The sequence below is a fragment of the Schistocerca nitens genome, chromosome 1, assembly GCF_023898315.1.
Source record: "Schistocerca nitens isolate TAMUIC-IGC-003100 chromosome 1, iqSchNite1.1, whole genome shotgun sequence".
NCBI classification, from domain to species: domain Eukaryota; kingdom Metazoa; phylum Arthropoda; class Insecta; order Orthoptera; family Acrididae; genus Schistocerca; species Schistocerca nitens.
In genome coordinates, this window is record NC_064614.1 from 1,124,361,180 (window position 1) to 1,124,378,308 (window position 17,129).

Below are 17,129 nucleotides of genomic sequence, written 5' to 3' on the forward strand. Positions count from 1 at the left end.
GAACAAACAGTGCCGTTGGCTTATCATCGCTATGACAATTACGTGTTTTAGCTCTTAGTATTTTAGTGAGTTTATAGAACATTTTATAGAAATCTTTTATGAGATATTGATCGTGATTTTATCTAGTGGTTTTTTTGTGTAAATGGAGAGTCCATGTGCCATAAACGGTTTGGAAAGTGCTTCGTTTGGAAATGACACCTTAGCGGCATTATGTCAACTTGAAAGCGACTTGCGACCATGTAGCAGCAAAGGCGTAAATAATATTGCCAGTGACCAGTCGTCGCAAACATTGACGAATGTTTCAGAACATCAAGATGTAAATGCGTCGAAGTATACATCCCCTCACAATAAGACTACCCAGAGCAACATAACATTTCTCAGTACCCAAGAAAAACAGGATCTGAAGTCTTGGGGCCTCCCGGAAGCTGTATTGAAGGTGGATAGTAATTACAGTACTTTTAGACTATTTCTGTGGGAAAATATGGGGCGTTCATATGACATGCTATTTCACTTAATCAACTGTCATGCTCCCATATTCAAAACGAGTGTTGTTACGTTTACTGTAGCCCCAGGATTACAGCGATATTGGATTCCTCCCGAATGTGAGGTCAATTCCTTAACGACTGCAATGTCAGTCGGTTGGTCCCATGTGTACACCGTCCTGTAACCACCGTTCTACTCTTCTCGGGGTACACATCAAGGACACCCAGTTGTGACCAAGGAACCAAGAACTTGCTACTACGCACCTTTTCCCTGCGGAAAATTGACGCTAGCCCCTGAACATGTTGACTGCCAAGAGACGGGTAGCGGCGCAGCAGAGCTAACTTGTTAAACACGTCACTATTCCCCACCCACGTCTTCCCGTCAGACTGTCTAAAAAACTGAATCAGCGCCCCCACCTGATGACAGAGATGTTGAACTCAGGAGAATGACAAGATATTAGTATCATGTACTGTAAATATCAACACTATTTTCTTATAAAAACATTGCAATATTGTAAAGTGACAAGGCGTTGTAGTTATCTCCTTTCATTGTTAACAACTCCCGTGAGCCCTCTAAGTAATCTTTAGTTGTTTGTATGCATTACTCATGAAGGATGTTTTTGATGCCGTTTTAGACATGTATTTGAGTAATCCTCAGCACCTTTGGCGATTTATTATACAATTCTATTCTCTGATGGAAAGTTTTTTGTTTGTTTTCCTTTGATAATTTTTAAGTCCAATCTGGCGCTTGTTCCATGATTATGTATAGAACAATTATTGAAATACTTAGTAATGATTTTCCTGATATGTGCAGCAGATTTAGATTGGTAGACGTACTCAGTTGGTGCAGTAGGGATATCCAGGTTTTTAAACAATTCCTTACCTACAGTGTGCCCAACTACTACTTCTAGATATTACCCTTATAGCTCTTTTTTACACTTAAAAAAAATTTTGTCCACCTTTTATGCATTTGATCCCCAGAAAAGTGGCCCGTAGCTAAGAACAGCGCGCACATAGCAATAGTTTATCACCACAAAAGATTGGCTATTATGAACTAATAATGAATCCTAAGAGAATAACGTATCAATGGCTTACTTTCTGCAGTATCTGTGTGTGTTCATTCAGTGTTAATCGTTACACAATTCTTTAGCAAGGTGATCAGTGTTTAATGCAACAGAGTTGTAGTCCCTCTGTATGCTGAAGTGCACACTGTTTGTTTTCTTTCTGTTCTGTATATAGTACATACTGCCCCTTTTGCCTTCTGTAATAGCAATTCTGGTGTTTCATCAGTAACTATGATGATGCTGTCATCAGCAATGTGAACTTTATCCCATGTCTTATACCATCCGGTTTGTCACTAATACATATAAAGAACAACCAGACCCAATACACTATCCCGAGGAACACCTGTGTTTGTATATTTCTACACAACTGTTTTACTAAAAATGTGTGAACTCTCTCTGCCTTCTGCAACCTGTTTTGCAACTAAGACTGAAACAATTTTTTTACTATGTATCTTACAGCCAGTGCTTTTAGCTTTTTTAATAATATTTTGTGATCAGCTGTGTCAAAAGCTTTGGCAAGTATAAGAATGTCTCTAACACACTCATCCTTGTCAGGAGCTTCTAGCACCACTTGTGTGTGCTCTGTAAATGCCAATATTGTATTTCTTACACTTTAAAAACTGAACTTTTGTTAAACATTTGTATTTATTCATGTAACACAGTAGTGTATCTTTTATGATTTTTTGAGAATGGTGGCAGTGGTGAAATTGTCTTGTAGTTTTCAATACTTTCCATATTACTTCTCTTTAATAAGGGCATAAACTTGTTGGTGCTGTAGTTGCTATGGAAAAATAATTCAATTAAAGGATGCATTTGTTGTGTTTGTATGTGCCCTGTTCACGCATTGAAAAAGAGAGAGAGGAACCTCATCTACACCAACTGACCCTGATTTCAAACTCTGTTGTGATAAGCATCATTGTTGTGCTTGCTATGAAAGTCATTCTGGGTGCTAGATGTGTTTTAGAAACATTTTGCTCCATCTTATCTACAGTACCAGAGAAACTTGCCAATTCTTGAGGATTTTCTGTTTTTCTATCTCCATCTTTAATTTATATGTTATTAAACTTGTGTCTGCTTTTCCAGTTTCTTGTTTTAGGACATCCCACATTACTTTGCTCCATTATATAGGTTGTTAGGGGTGTAAGTGCAGATATTTTGATAGATGACAGGAAAATATCACATCAGTATTTACTTACTTTGCCAAGTAATAATTATATCTATTATGAGTAACATTTTTTTTGTGTTGGTTATGATCTCCAAGTACACATGGCATTAACAAGCCGTTAATGTTTATTTTTCCCTGGGCGGTGGATTGAGTTTTGAAGTGTTGACATGTGGCCGCAAAATGATAATCCATTCCAACAGGTGCAGTCCACTTTGTGGTGCATTTAGGACTGCAGAAAACATTAGCTAGTAAATTATATAATGTGTTTGTTGAGAGATTTAGACAGAGAAAAACAACTAAAACACTGAAGTGGATACATAGTAAGTTACCAATTATCACAATTTCTGCACCTATACCCCTAATATTGTGTATGTTATTTTGTCATTGAATGATTTTTTTTTTTGCAGTAAGCAGAACACTCCTGTACAGATTTATATTTTTTGTGCCTCTGATAGTAATGTAGGAACTGTCTTCTAGTGTAGTGCTTTTGTAAAGAAGTGAGAAATTTAAGTGCCATGGACCACATCATAATATACACTTCATCCTTCCACTATCCTGGTTACTGCTGTGGAAGTGCCTACTTTGGGAAATGTATGCTCAAAAATTAATTTAAACAGTGTGGAGAATTTAGAGAAATTAATAGGTACATTATTGTCCATATAAACTTCATTCCAGCTTGATTTGTCAATGTTCCAGAAAAGTAATGTATTTTACTTTCCAAGGAAATCCTTTCGTAACTTTGCAGTTGTGTAGGTCTTACCAGTTCTGTCCTTAGCTTTATTATCTGACAGTAATGATCAAAAAGGCCAGGATATCATCTAAATATTTTACAAATTTCCCTGTCGAAAATTATAAGTACTTGGTCTAAGATAATTTTGAAGTTTTTGATACCTGAGTACCAGTGTGTACCATTTATGCCACACCAAAGTGCTCAACACGTTGAAGTTGTTACTGATTTCACCCTAAACTTCTATTGTGCTAATTTTGGGGGCTGAAACTCTGTCCACAACTTCATTTAATTTGTGTTGAATACAGTGGCAGGGATGCCCATGAGGGTGATTGTCCACCTCCATCCCCTCGTTGCATCAACTGTATGGGCAACCACATTGCTTCCACTAGAGATTGCCCTATTTTTAAAGATGAACAAGTTATTCAGGAAATCTGAGTGAAGGAAAAGGTGTCTATCTTTGATGCTTGTTAGTTATTTGACAGTAGAAAGCCCACTGTGCTCCCAGCGGGTAAATATAGCACTGTCCTCGCCTCGCCTCTCCTTGACCAGCTAAGGAGGTGGCCACACAGACTTGTGATCTCACCTTTATTGATACGGTTGTGAGATCGGCCATCCCAAAGATTGCCCGCTCAACCTCCCCACTATCACCCACTCACTCTAAGGCTCAACCTTCATTGGCTCCTGCTAAATCACAGGCCCCAATATCGGAAGCCCAGACTTCCAAAAAAGAGCCTAGTCGTGAAGATTTTTTATGTACCCAGATCTCACTACTATCAACTCCTCCTTCATCTCAACACCCTGCATCGAAGAAGGCTCATAAGAAAAAAAGTTCCTCTTCATCTCCGCCACGGTGTGTCTGTTCTACAGCACCACCCAGCGGTAACTACCCTTGGCCATCTTCCGTGTCGCATGACAAATCGCTGGCGGCTAATCAACCAGCCAATCACTGGTGCCAGGAGCTGCCCCCCCCCCCCCCCCCCCCCAACAACCTTTGGATCAGGATCTTCTGCCTCTGACTGATTGCCATTCCACGCAATTGGCCACCAGCTCCCAGCAGTCGCTGAGTTGACGGCAACCGTGGTGAGATTTTTTCCATTTTTCGGCCACCCTATTTCAATTATCCATTGTAATATCCACAGAATCTGCTCCAATCGGGATGAACTGTAGATCCTCTTACAATCCTACTCCCTGGTCCTTAGGAAACAAAACTACATCCCATAATCGCTTTGTCTTCCCTCATTTCCAATCAGTCTTGTTTGATCTCCCGTCTGTTGCTGGTGTTCCGACACACGGTGGGCTTATGATTCTTTTCCATGATACTATCCGTTATCACCCAATCCAATTACACATCTTTCCCTTTCTGGATTCACAATCTCTCTTTGTACCATATACTTTCCATCATCCACACCAATGGCAAGAGCCAATCTCCTTCATCTCCTTGGATAGCTCTCATCCCCCTATTTGCTGGTTGGGGACTTCAACGCCCACCACCTGCTTTAGGGACCTCCGCGTCCTTGTCTGAGAGGCTCCCTATTGATTGACCTCTTCCATCACGTGAATCTTGTTTGCCTCCACACTGGGGAATATACATTTTTGTCTGCCTCCACGTCAACCTATTCTCATTTGGACCTTTCAGTCAGTACTGTTTGGCAAACTGGGCACTTTGAATGATACACACTTTAGTGACCATTTTCCCTGTGTCCTTTGATTACAGCCACAACTACCACTTATGTGCCCAAGACACTGGAAGTTTTCTCAAGCCGATTGGACACTTTTCTCCTCTCTAGCAACATTTGATGACCGTCCATTTCCTAGCATCGATGATCAGATCACTCATGTCACGGAAGTTATTCCTACAGCTACGGAATGTTCAATACCTCGTACCTCCCCTTTGCCTCAGTGTCCCCCAGTTCCTTGGTGGAACGAGGAATGCCATGACGCAATATGCAAGCAGAAACGTGCTCTTTGTTTTTCTGCCATCATCCTACCTTGGCCAACTGTATCCGCTTTAAGCAGTTACGTGTGCGATGCCGTCGCATCGTATGCAATAACAAGAAGGCAAGCTGGGATTTCTTTACCAGCTCCTTTAACACCTTCATTCCTTCATATGTAGTTTGGAGTCGAATTTGACAATTATCTGGCACGTCTAGTTTTTGCCCGATCTCTGGGCTAACTGTTGCTCAAGATACCTTAGTGGACCTAGTCACAATTTCTAATTCATTGGGTCAACACTTTGCTGAGATTTCGAGCTCTTCTAATTACCCACCAGCCTTTCTCCCAAAGAAACGAGCAACGGAAGTGCGACCTCTTGCTGTCTCTCCTCAAAATCGCGAAAGTTATAATACTGTATTTTTCTGTGCGGGAACTCCGACATGCACTTTCTTCCTCTCTCTCTCTCTCTCTCTCTCTCTCTCTCTCTTCCGCCCCAGGACCGGATGGCATCCCCATCCAAATGTTGCTGTATTTATCATACCTTAGTCTGTGTTACCTCCTTTGCCATTATAATCAAATTTGACCTGCAATACTTTTCCCAGAGGATGGCAGGAAGCTATCGTCATTCATGTTCCAAAACCTGGAAAGGACAAACATCTCCCCTCTAGCTATTGCCCTCTCTCTCTCACAAATAGTGTATGTAAGGGTGTTGGAGCGTATGGTAAATGGCTGTTTAGGCTGGTGGCTGGAGTCCTGAAACCTTTTAACAAGTGCCCAATGCAGTTGCCGAAAGCATCGATCCGCAATTGACCATCTTATTGATCTCTCAACTTATATCATGAACAACTTTCTAAGGAAATGTCAAACGGTAGCTATATTTTTTGATCTGGAGAGGGCATACAATTACTGTTGGTGGACAGGCATTTTCCCCACACTGTTTTCGTGGGGCTTTCAAGGTCGACCACCCTTTTTCATCCATGAAATTATGGCAGAACGCACATTTAAGGAGTGGGTAAACAGTAGTGTATCCCATACTTTCTCCCAAGAAAATGGGGTGCCCCAGGCCTCTGTGCTAAGTGTTGCACTGTTTGCTACCGTCATAAATCCAGTTATGGATTGTCCCCTTCTTGATTTCTCGAGCTCCCACTTTATCAACGATTTTACAATCTACACACATCAAAAAAAGTTTGGCATCATCCCGGTTCCCAGAACTCCTGAACTTAGACGTTGACTGTGGATATTGTATCACAGACACAGTCCCTTTGACTATTCAGAGATGTCACTAAACCTGCCCAAAGATGTAAATAACCATGCATGAGCAGCACCTATTAGACGGAGGGGGTCGGACAGCCGATCAGTTCCAGTCATTCCACCAGGAAGGATGTACACAGCTTATGTTGTCTGTAGTTCAACCATGCCTAGACGATCAATACCATGGTTCGATCATATCTGCATTGTTACTTTGTGGCAGGAAGGGCCCTCAACAACTGAAGTTTCCAGACATCTCGGAGTGAACCTAAGCGATTTTCGGACATAGAGGAGATACAGAAAGACAGGAACTGTCATTGACATGCCTCGCTCTGCCCAAGGGCTACTACTGCAGTGCTATGGATTATGGCTTGAAGAAACCCTGACAGCAACGCCACCATGTTGAATAATGCTTTTTGTACAGCCGCAGGACGTCGTGTTAAGACTCAAACTGTGCACAATAGGCTGCATGATGCACGACTTCACTTCCGACATCCATTGTGAGGTCCTTCTTTGCAACCATGACACCATGCAGCACAGTACAGATGGGCCCAAGAACATGCAGAATGGGCCGCTCAGGATTGGCATCACGTTCTCTTCACCAATGAGTGTCACATATGCCTCCAACCAGACAATTGTCGGAGGCATGTTTGTAGGCAACCCGGTCAGGCTGAACACCTTAGACACACTGTCCAGCACTTGCAGCAAGGTGGATATTCCCTGCTGTTTTGGGGTGGCATTATATGGGGCTGTTGTACGTTGCTGCTGTTCGTGGAAGGCTCCGTAATGGCTGTACGATACGTGAATGCCATCCTCCAACCGATACTGCAGCCATATCGGCAGCATATTGGCATGACATTTGTCTTCATGGACGACAATTCACGGCTCCACTGTGCACATCTTGTGAATGACTTCCTTCAGGACAACGACATCGCCCAACTAGAGTGGCCAGCGTGTTCTACAGACATGAACCATATTGAACATGCCTGGGATGTATTGAGAAAGGTTGTTTATGGATGATGTGACCCACCAACCATTCTGAGGGATCTGTGCCGACTCGCTGTTGAGGAGTGGGACAATCTGGACCAACAATGCCTTGCTGAACTTGTGGAAGGTGTGCCACGAAAAATACAGGCATGCATCAATGCTAGAGGTACTAGTGTGTACAGCAATCTGGACCACCACCTCTGAAGGTCTCGCTGTTTGTTGGTACAACATGCAATGTGTGGTTTTCTTGAGCAATGAAAAGGCCACAAATGATGTTTGTGTTGATCTCTATTCCAATTTTCTGTATAGGTTCCGGAACTCTCGGAACTGAGGTGACGCAAACTTTTTTGATGTGTGTACTACAGCTGTCAACGTACCAGCCTTGAACGGCGTCTTCAAGGATGTCTCAATCGCCTCCACTCATCGAGCATCAAACCCGGCTTCCGATTTTCTCCCAGTCAGACAGTCTGTGTAAATTTTTGGCATCATACGGAGTTTTATCCACCTTCTATACATCTAGGCCCTATTGACCTTCCCTTTGCTGACATTGCCAAATTCTTGGGACTTACGTTTGACAGAAAACTGTGCTGGTTTTCCTATGTTTCATATCTTTCAGCTCGCTGTCTGTGATTCCACAACACCCTGCGTGTTCTGAGTGTTACCTCCTGGGGAATGGACTGAGTGGTCCTCCTCCACCTATATTGTGCCTTAGTGTACTCGAAATTGGACTATGGAAGTATAGTTTACTCCTCTGCATAACATCTATTCTTTGGTGTCTAGATTCTGACCACCGCCATGGATTGCGTTTAGTGTCTGGAGCTTTTTACACTAGCCCCGTGGAGAGCCTTTACCCCGAGACTGCTGAACTCCGCTATCCATTTGGCGAACTGTTCTTCTGAGTCGTTATGCTAGTCATCTGTCTTCCATGCCTGCTCATCTGCTTTCTTTCGATATCTCCTTGGATTTAGGATATGCAGGCAGCCCTTCCTCTCTACTACCACCGGGAGTCCACTTCCGTCAACTGCTACATTCATTTTCTTCCAATTTCCTAAAACTTCCATAACAAATGGGGGTACAATGCCACCAGACCTGCCTTCTCCATGACCTTTGTCAGCTTCCCAAGGATAGTATGCCCCACTATGGTTTATCATCATGCATTTGCTGCTCACTGTGCACAAATGAAGGATGTCACGTTTATCTACACTGACGGTTCTGAGACCACCTTTGGTGTCGGCAGTCCCTATATTATTTACAACACCCCTATTAGATTTCGGCTTCCCTGCCAGATTTTGCTTTTTACTGCGGAGCTTTACGCTGTTCTCCAGGCTGTCCAATACATCCGTCACTCAGCTCTCTTCACAAAACCTCCAAACTCTTTATCCTGTCTACCCTCTGATCTACCAGATTCGGAACTGATTCCACATGCTCCACTTCGGGGAATCTCTGTGGCATTCCTCTGGATCCCAAGGCATTTTGGTATACACAGAAATGAGGCAGCCGATATAGCACCAAAGGCTGCTGTCTCGCTTCCTCGGCCTGCTGTTCACACGGTTCGCTTTGCCAATCTACATAGCGTTTTATGTCATCGTGTTGCTCTTTTAGGGTTCGCACACACTGGTCTGCACTTCAGGATAATAAATTGCGGGACATAAAACCTCTTCCCTGTATTTGGACTTCTTCTTCCCGGCCTCATAGTTGGGAGGAGGTAATTTTAGCTAGGCTACGGTTGGGCACTGTCTTTTTAGCCATCAACATCTTTTAAGTGCCGATCTTCCCCCACTTTCTCCCTACTGCTTCCAGTCATTTGAGACACCTTTTCCTTCAGTGCCCCTGTTTTAATCTTCTAGGCGCTCGTTTACATCTGTCGCCTGATATATCTTCACTTTTAGCTGATGACGCGTGCTCAGTCGATCACGCCCTTGAGTTTATAAGTGCCAAAGTAACGATATCGGTCATTTGAAGCTCTTTTCGGGGAAAACATTCCCCCTTCAATAGCACTTTTCTAAGATTTCCTTCCGTTTTTAGTTTCCCTCTTTCTTGAATTTCACTCCCATTGCTGCTGATTTAAATTCCTATTTTTACCCTTCAGTAAGCTACAGAATGTGCGCTTTTGACTGTAGCAATTTTGTGCCCTAAAACCTCAATAATAATAAACAAAATTAAGAAATAGGTCGAATGGCATAGAGTGATGTCAAATGGCAAATGGTCTAAATCGGCCTTGATAGAGTCGCACAACGTGACATTCACGTATTGTGCCAAAAAAATAAAAAATAAATAAAAAAAGAAGAAGAGAGAAAAAGAGGGTGGGCGGACTTTTCATAGTAATATGGGGCCTGAAAACATGTAGCACAACCTAGCCGAGGGGAAAACAGAGATGAAAACTCTGAGCAGAAGGATACCATTTGCTGATACGGAACTTGAGTGACACTGATCGTACCTCATTGGCAGTGTAGAAACTGAAAGCATTAAATCCATCTAACCTGGAAATGATCGCCGGCCGGAGTGGCCGTGCGTTTCTAGGCGCTACAGTCTGGAAGCGGGCGACCGCTAAGGTCGCAGGTTCGAATCCTGCCTCGGGCATGGATGTGTGTGATGTCCTTAGGTTAGTTAGGTTTAATTAGTTCTAAGTTCTAGGCGACTGATGACCTCAGAAGTTAAGTCGCATAGTGCTCAGAGCCATTTGAACCATTTGGAAATGATCGACAACAAGGAAGGTGAAAGGGCGAATAACATATTTGTAAGAGAGAGAAGTGGAAAAGTAACGTAGGATAAGACTGTGCTGTTTATTGCAACTAACCAACTTCCGTGAAATCCATGTGAGGAGAGGGGAGCCCAAGGCCATGTACGTTTGCAAGTTTGCGAGCCGTACAATCCGGCCGTTTCGGCCGCTCCCGCACGGCGCGTAAACAGAGTTCCGGCCGCCGGCCCCTGTTGCCGTCCTGTGCGTCGTGCTATATACATCACGATCGGTCAGAGTGCCCCCAGCGTTGGGCCACTTGTCGCAAATGTAATAAAAAAGGACACATTGCTAAAGTTTGCCGCTCGGCCTCGAAAGAATCGAAGGGAGCAGGTACAGAGGACACGGACGTTGGCATTCAGGAAGTTTCATCGGGCCAGGCTCCCGACGCATCGGCACACAAATGCTTTATCGAGGTGTCGGTTCGGTCGCGCCGGTTACAACTGCAAGTAGATACGGGCGCAGCAGTTTCTTTGTTGAATGCACAAACTTACTCCGACCTTGGGTCGCCCCCGTTGGCGCCAGTTTACCGGCGTCTACGCGGTTGTGGTAAGCAGTTCATTCCCCTACTGGGTCAATTCACTGCCGACGTGACTTACAAATCAGTCACTCGGCCTATTACTTTTATTGTTGTCAGTGATGCGAGCTCCGCTATCCTTTTTGGCTTGGATGCCTTTCAAGCTTTCGGTTTTTCTATCACTGACATCGTACAGTTGGTCTCCGAAGACGTTCCCTATCAATCGTTGGAATCTTTGATCTCTGACTTTCTGGATATCTTTGAGGAGGGCCTGGGGCGTGTTTCAGACTTTGAAGCTCACTTAACGTTGAAGGCGTCAGCTCGCCCGCGTTTTCTACCTGCGAGGCAGATCCCCTCGGCTCTCCGCCCTCAGGTAAAAGAAGAACTAGACCGGCTGACAGCCCTAGGGGTCGTTCTTCCCATTTCTTCTAGTGAGTGGGCTTCGCCCCTCGTTATTGTCAGGAAACCCTCGGGGAAATTACGTCTTTGTGGCGATTTCAAGGCCACCATTAATTCCCAGTTGGTGGTGGACACCTATCCTTTGCCTCGTGCTGACGAATTGTTCTCTGCCGTGGCGGGAGGCCAATATTTTTCGAAAATCGATCTTTTGGAGGCTTATCGTCAGATACGACTTGATGAGGACGCCAAACGGCTGGCGGTCGTCAACACCCCGTTTGGCCTTTACCAATACTAGTGGTTGGCCTTCGGAATATCCAGTGCCCCGGCGATATTCCAGCGTTATCTTGAGCACGTCACGTCGACAATCCCTCATTGTATTAATTACCTGGACGACATAATTGTCACAGGCCGCAGCACGAAGGAACACTTACACAACCCCTTTCTCAAATTCAGATCCGTGGGCTTGCGTGGCAACCTGCGTTAAGTCAAACTTCTTCCAACTGTCCATTGAGTATGTGGGCTACACCATCTCTCGGCATGGCGTCCAGCCGCTAGGAAGTTTGCTCCGAGGTATCGACCTTCCGCGGCCCGCTTCGCTGAAGGAGTTAAAAGCTTTTTTAGACAAGATTGCCTATTACCACCGGTTCATTCCCAGGGCTTCCACCATAGCCCGCCCCCTGTACTGCCTTCTGCGCAAGGGTGTTCTTTTTGATTGGTCGCCTGCATGCGAGTGAGCATTCACCTCATTGAAGGGCCTCCTCACGTCAGCACCTTGTTTGGCTACTTTTGACCCCCATAAGCCGTTGGTCCTGGCTACAGACGTTTCGCAGTATGGGGTGGGGGCGGTCCTGGCCCATCGCAATGCGGATGGTTCCGAGCAGCCACTGGCATTTGCGTCTAAAACTCTTAGTCCTGCGCAGGCCCATTACTCCCAGGTGGAAAAAGAGGCTTTGGCCATTGTCTACGCTGTTACCAAGTGTCACCGTTTCTTGTATGGCACGATGTTTCAGTTAATCACTGACCATAAGCCGTTAATATCGTTATTTGGCCCCGCCTCTCAGATTCTGGATAGCGCGGCCCACAGACTACAGCGCTGGGCCTTGTTCCTCTCTAAGTATGATTATGACATTCATTTTCACCCTACCGGACAGCATGCCAACGCAGATGCTCTTTCCCGTCTTCCGGTGGGCCCGGATCCTAAATTCGATCGGGAGGAGATTATGTGTTTTCATTTGGATGTGGCGTCCCGCCAAGCGGTTGATGGCTTCTCGATCACTAGTTCTAGAGTCGCCAGAGAAACGGCAGCTGATCCGATTCTCCAGCAAGTAGTTTGCCTCATTCAGCAGGGGTGGTCATCCCGACATCCAGGCCGGGCCTCGGACCCTCTTCATAATTATTTTGTTCTACAAGACCACCTCTCTGTCCTGGAAGGAGTTCTTCTGGCTACCGATCATACAGCTCCTTGCGTGGCTGTTCCTGCAAGTTTGCGAAGGGAAGTCCTCACGTTATTACATGAGGGGCACTGGGGTGTTTCCCGTACTAAAACCTTGGCTCGCAGACGTGTACTGGCCCGGTATTGACAGAGAAATTGAGCACTTGGTGGCCGCCTGTTCCCAGTGTGTGAGCCAACAGGCGTCTCCCAGGTCACCGTTCTCTTCATGGCCGCCTGCAACCCAGGCATGGGAACGTGTTCACATTGATTTTACTGGCCCGTTTCTCAATGGCTTTTGGCTGATTGTCATTTATGCTTATTCCCGATTCCCATATGTTGTTCGCTGCTCCTCAACCACTTCAGAAGTTGCAATCCAGGCACTAGCAAAAATTCATTCTGTGGAAGGTCTGCCAGTCACCCTGGTCTCGGACAATGGACCTCAGTTTATTTCGCAGACCTTCCAGGATTTTTGTAGGCGCTTCGGTATTCGGCACGTTTGCTCTCCCCCCTTTCATCCACAATCGAATGGGGAAGCCGAGCGCATGGTGTGCACATTTAAGACACAGATGAAAAAGTATGTGCACGAATTTCCTGCGGAGGAGGCGTTGACGTTTTTCCTGACAGTATACCGGACCACACCAATGGGAGAACGCAGCCCCGCAGAGCTCCTCCGCGGGCGCCAACCTAGGACTCGGCTGCACCTCCTCCGGCGGTGGTCCTGCGCCGAAATGGCTGCTGGCTCTATACCTTGCAGGCAGGGGACCGGGAGGTGCGTTGTCACCAAAATCAGCTACGCCCACGTTTGGGCACCCACCCTCCGACCCCTAGAGCACCGGCTTCCCCATTGCTGGCACCCGTGTTGGTTTCTCAGGGGACGCTACCGCCCCTCCCCCCCGTGACTCCGCCGCACTGCGATGGTTTTCAGCCTTGGCAGCCTCCAGTAGCTCCAGCACCGGCTTCGCCATTGTTAGAGATGCCCCAGCGAGAGCCGGCCCCCCTCACAGGCCCGGTTTCACAGGAGGCTGGTTCACCTGTGGTTGTCCCTTCCCCATCGTCCCCGCCATGGGGTCTTGCCCCTCCCGAGGTGGACCAGGCTCTGGAGTTTGACGTTCTGTCCCGGGCTCCAGTGGTGGGACGACGGGGGCCTCTTCGTGTGGGTCACTTCCAGCCGTATTCGAAGGTTCCGGCTCGAGGGTTGGCCGATCCCCTCGACTCCAGCCACCCCCCCGAAGGAGGAGGAGTGCAGTAGCCACCAGAAAGATCGTGGGAGGCGCACATCGGCACGGCGCACCACGGACAGTAGTTGCCGCAAGTAAAGTCCCGTCCACCAGAGGGCATGCGAGAATTCGGCCGCGACCTCTGCCGGCGGAACAACAACAACAACAACTTGGGCAGCACGGGCTGTGCCCAGTCAGTTCACACTGGGCATGCCTAGGACACAGTTCCCGGTCTACGCTATGTGAAGTGCGACGGAAAACGTGAACCGTGTTACTACAAAAGCACAGCGTCTCCAAAATGAAGAGTTCATCAGAATCATCTGATATAAAATCTGAAAAAAAGCACAATTGCATCCATTGCACAGAGTAATCAGAGTGACAGTGAAGATGTAATTCTGGACAGGAACTAGAAAGCGAAGCATCAATGACTGATTAGTGGCAATATTAGAGACGAAATATGTGTTAGGTGATTTGTTGAAAAAGGTATTAATATAGGAGAGGAAGGACTGAAATTCAAGTTTGCAGAAAGAAGTGCAGACTAAGTTTAAATGGCCTCCAATTGAAAATACAACTGTTACTGATGAAAATCAAATAGAAATGATTCATCAACCTTTCATCATCAATATAGTAAATGGTGTGTGACTAGTTTCACTTTTGTAACTCTTTTTGTAGGACTTTGTGGTCCCTAGAGTTTTAACATTATCATGTTATTGATATGGGATTTTAAGCGCGAAACAAAAATGTTTTGATTACCAAATGTTGGCATAAGTGTGTTGTTTTCCAGCTCAAGTATCCTCACTACCTGGAGAAGTGTAAAGCATTTTTGTAACAATTGCTTTGTGGTTACATGTTTCCCAATTCATGTTTTTAAACTCATAATTTAATGGCAAAAATTTGAGGTTTCTCATGACAGTTTGTTTTGTTTAAGCAAGTAGCAGGAAAATGAAAATAATTAAAAACAAAATTTAGGCTCAATTATCCTCACTCTCTGATGTACATATGCAGAATGAAGCAACAAATGAAAAACTTGTACCAAAGCTGGAATTTGAATCTAGGTCTCCTGTTCACTAGGCAGATGTACCAACTTGTACTTCACCCTGGTACACTGGCTTTGAACAATTGCACAGGCTACCCTAGTACACCTCCCTCCACAATCCAAATTCCCATTCATGCCTCAGCTCCTAACTGATAGCATTGCAGAGGATCTCCAGCTGTATTGGAATAGCACCTTAGCATCAAATGAAACCCAGGCATAGGTGCTTTAATCAAATGAATACCCAGTGGGCTAAGGCGCGAATGGGAATTTGGATTGGGGAGGGAGGTGTGTTATGGTAATTTGTGCAATTGTGCAAAGTCTTTGTGCCAGTGTGGTTTAGTCGTTCATGCCTCTGCCTAGTGAGTGGGAGACTCAGGTTCAAATGCTGGCCTCTGTATAGATTTTCATTCATCACTTTAGTATGCAAATATACATCATAGATGTCTGAGGCTTTTGTGTGTGTGTGTGTGTGTGTGTGTGTGTGTGTGTGTGTGTGTGTGTGTGTGTGTGTGTGTGTGTGTGTGTGTGGAGAAAGGGAGAGAGAGAGAGAGAGATATGATCGTGGAAAGGAGGGGGGGGGGGGGGATGTTTTGGGCTTTTGTTGTTACATGATATTTCAGTAGTAATCAGAATGAGAGAATGACTATATGTTGCTAACCTTATGGCATGTAGTGGCAAAAGCATTTCGTACTTGCTTCCAGTACCTAGTTCATTTCCCTGATAAACTTTTATGGAAGTCTAGTGCACCCACACCAAACATTTTCAGAATCGCATAAAACTCCATGCTGTGGTGCAAGGTGTACATGGATGCACAGCTGGTTCCACAGCTGGTTCCAGTTGGCAGGAACATATGGTCAAAGACGGAGCAGACCAAGCTGGTGAATGTAGCATTTACTATGCTGCACTATGATGTACCATCCTCCATGAATGATTGACCTTGCCATTGATGACATGCCTTGCAGAGCTCAGCAATACATATAGCCTCACCACATGGCCGAGGGGTATCTATTGAGGGTCCAGACGAATGTGTGGTTCCTGAAGAGGGGCAGCAGCCTTTGCGGTAGTTTGCAGGAGCAGTGGTTCAGGCTATTCTGATTAAACTGACCTTGTAACATCAACCAAAACAGCCTTGCTGTGCTGGTACTGTGAACAGCTGAAAGCAAGGGAAAATTACAGTTGTAAGTTTTCTCAAGTGTATGCAGATCTACTGCATGATTAAATGATGAGAGCATCCACTTGGGTAAAATATTCTGGAGGTAAAATAGTCCCCATTCGGATCTCTGGCCGGAGACTATTCAGAAGGAGGTCATCATTAGGAGAAACAAAACTGGCGGTCTACAGATCGTTGCATTTGAATGGTGGATCACTCAATTGCGCAGGTCGGTTAGAAAATTTAAAAAGGGAAAGGGATAGATTGAAGTTAAATATAGTGGGAATTAATGGAATTTGGTGGCAGGAGAACAGGACTTCTGTTCAGATGAATACTGTTTTATAAATACAAAATCAAATAGGCGTAATGCGGGATTAGATTCAATAATGAATAAGAAAATAGGAATGTGAGTAACTTACTATGGATAGCATAGTGAATGCATTACTGCAGCCAAGATAGACAATGAGTCAACAACCCCTACAGTAGTACAAGTTTATATGCCAACTAGCTCCGCAGATGATGAAGAGATTGAAGAAATGTGTGATGAGATAAAATGAATTATTCATGTAGTCAAAGAAAATGAAGGGAATACATACATCTAAAAAATGAAACTGACATGAAGTGCAAAATGACCAAGCAGGGAGTGAACATATGTAAGGATTTAGAAGCATAATTCACTAGGAGAAAGGTAGATAAGACCATCAGGAAAATTAAAGAGCCTTTGGAGAAAAGGGAAGCAGTTGTATGGATATTAAGAGCTCAAGTAGAAAACCAAGTGCAAGCAAAGAAGGGAGAGGTGGAAGGATTATATAGAGGTCTATACAAGATGAACTTGCAGGCAGGATTATACAAATGAGAGAGGATGTAGATGAGGAGATGGGAGACATGATACTGCAAGAAGTATTTGATAGAGCACTGAAAGCCCTAAGTCGGAATAAGGCCCCAGGAGTAGATGACATTCTGTAAGAACTACTGCCAGCTGTGGGAGAACCAGCCATGACAAAACTCTTCCCTCTGGTGTTCAAGATGTATG

General features: G+C 45.0%; 1 protein-coding gene across 1 annotated transcript in view; it reads left to right on the plus strand.

The window, feature by feature from the left end:
• The first annotated feature begins 28 nt into the window (after nt 1-28).
• Nucleotides 29-17,129, plus strand: part of LOC126199248 (DNA polymerase theta-like) — a 363,755-nt gene continuing 346,654 nt past the window's right edge. The window contains exon 1 of the mRNA XM_049936047.1: nt 29-436. Coding sequence (XP_049792004.1) covers nt 143-436 — 294 coding nt within the window. The 5' untranslated portion in view covers nt 29-142. The remainder of the gene's footprint in view (nt 437-17,129) is intronic.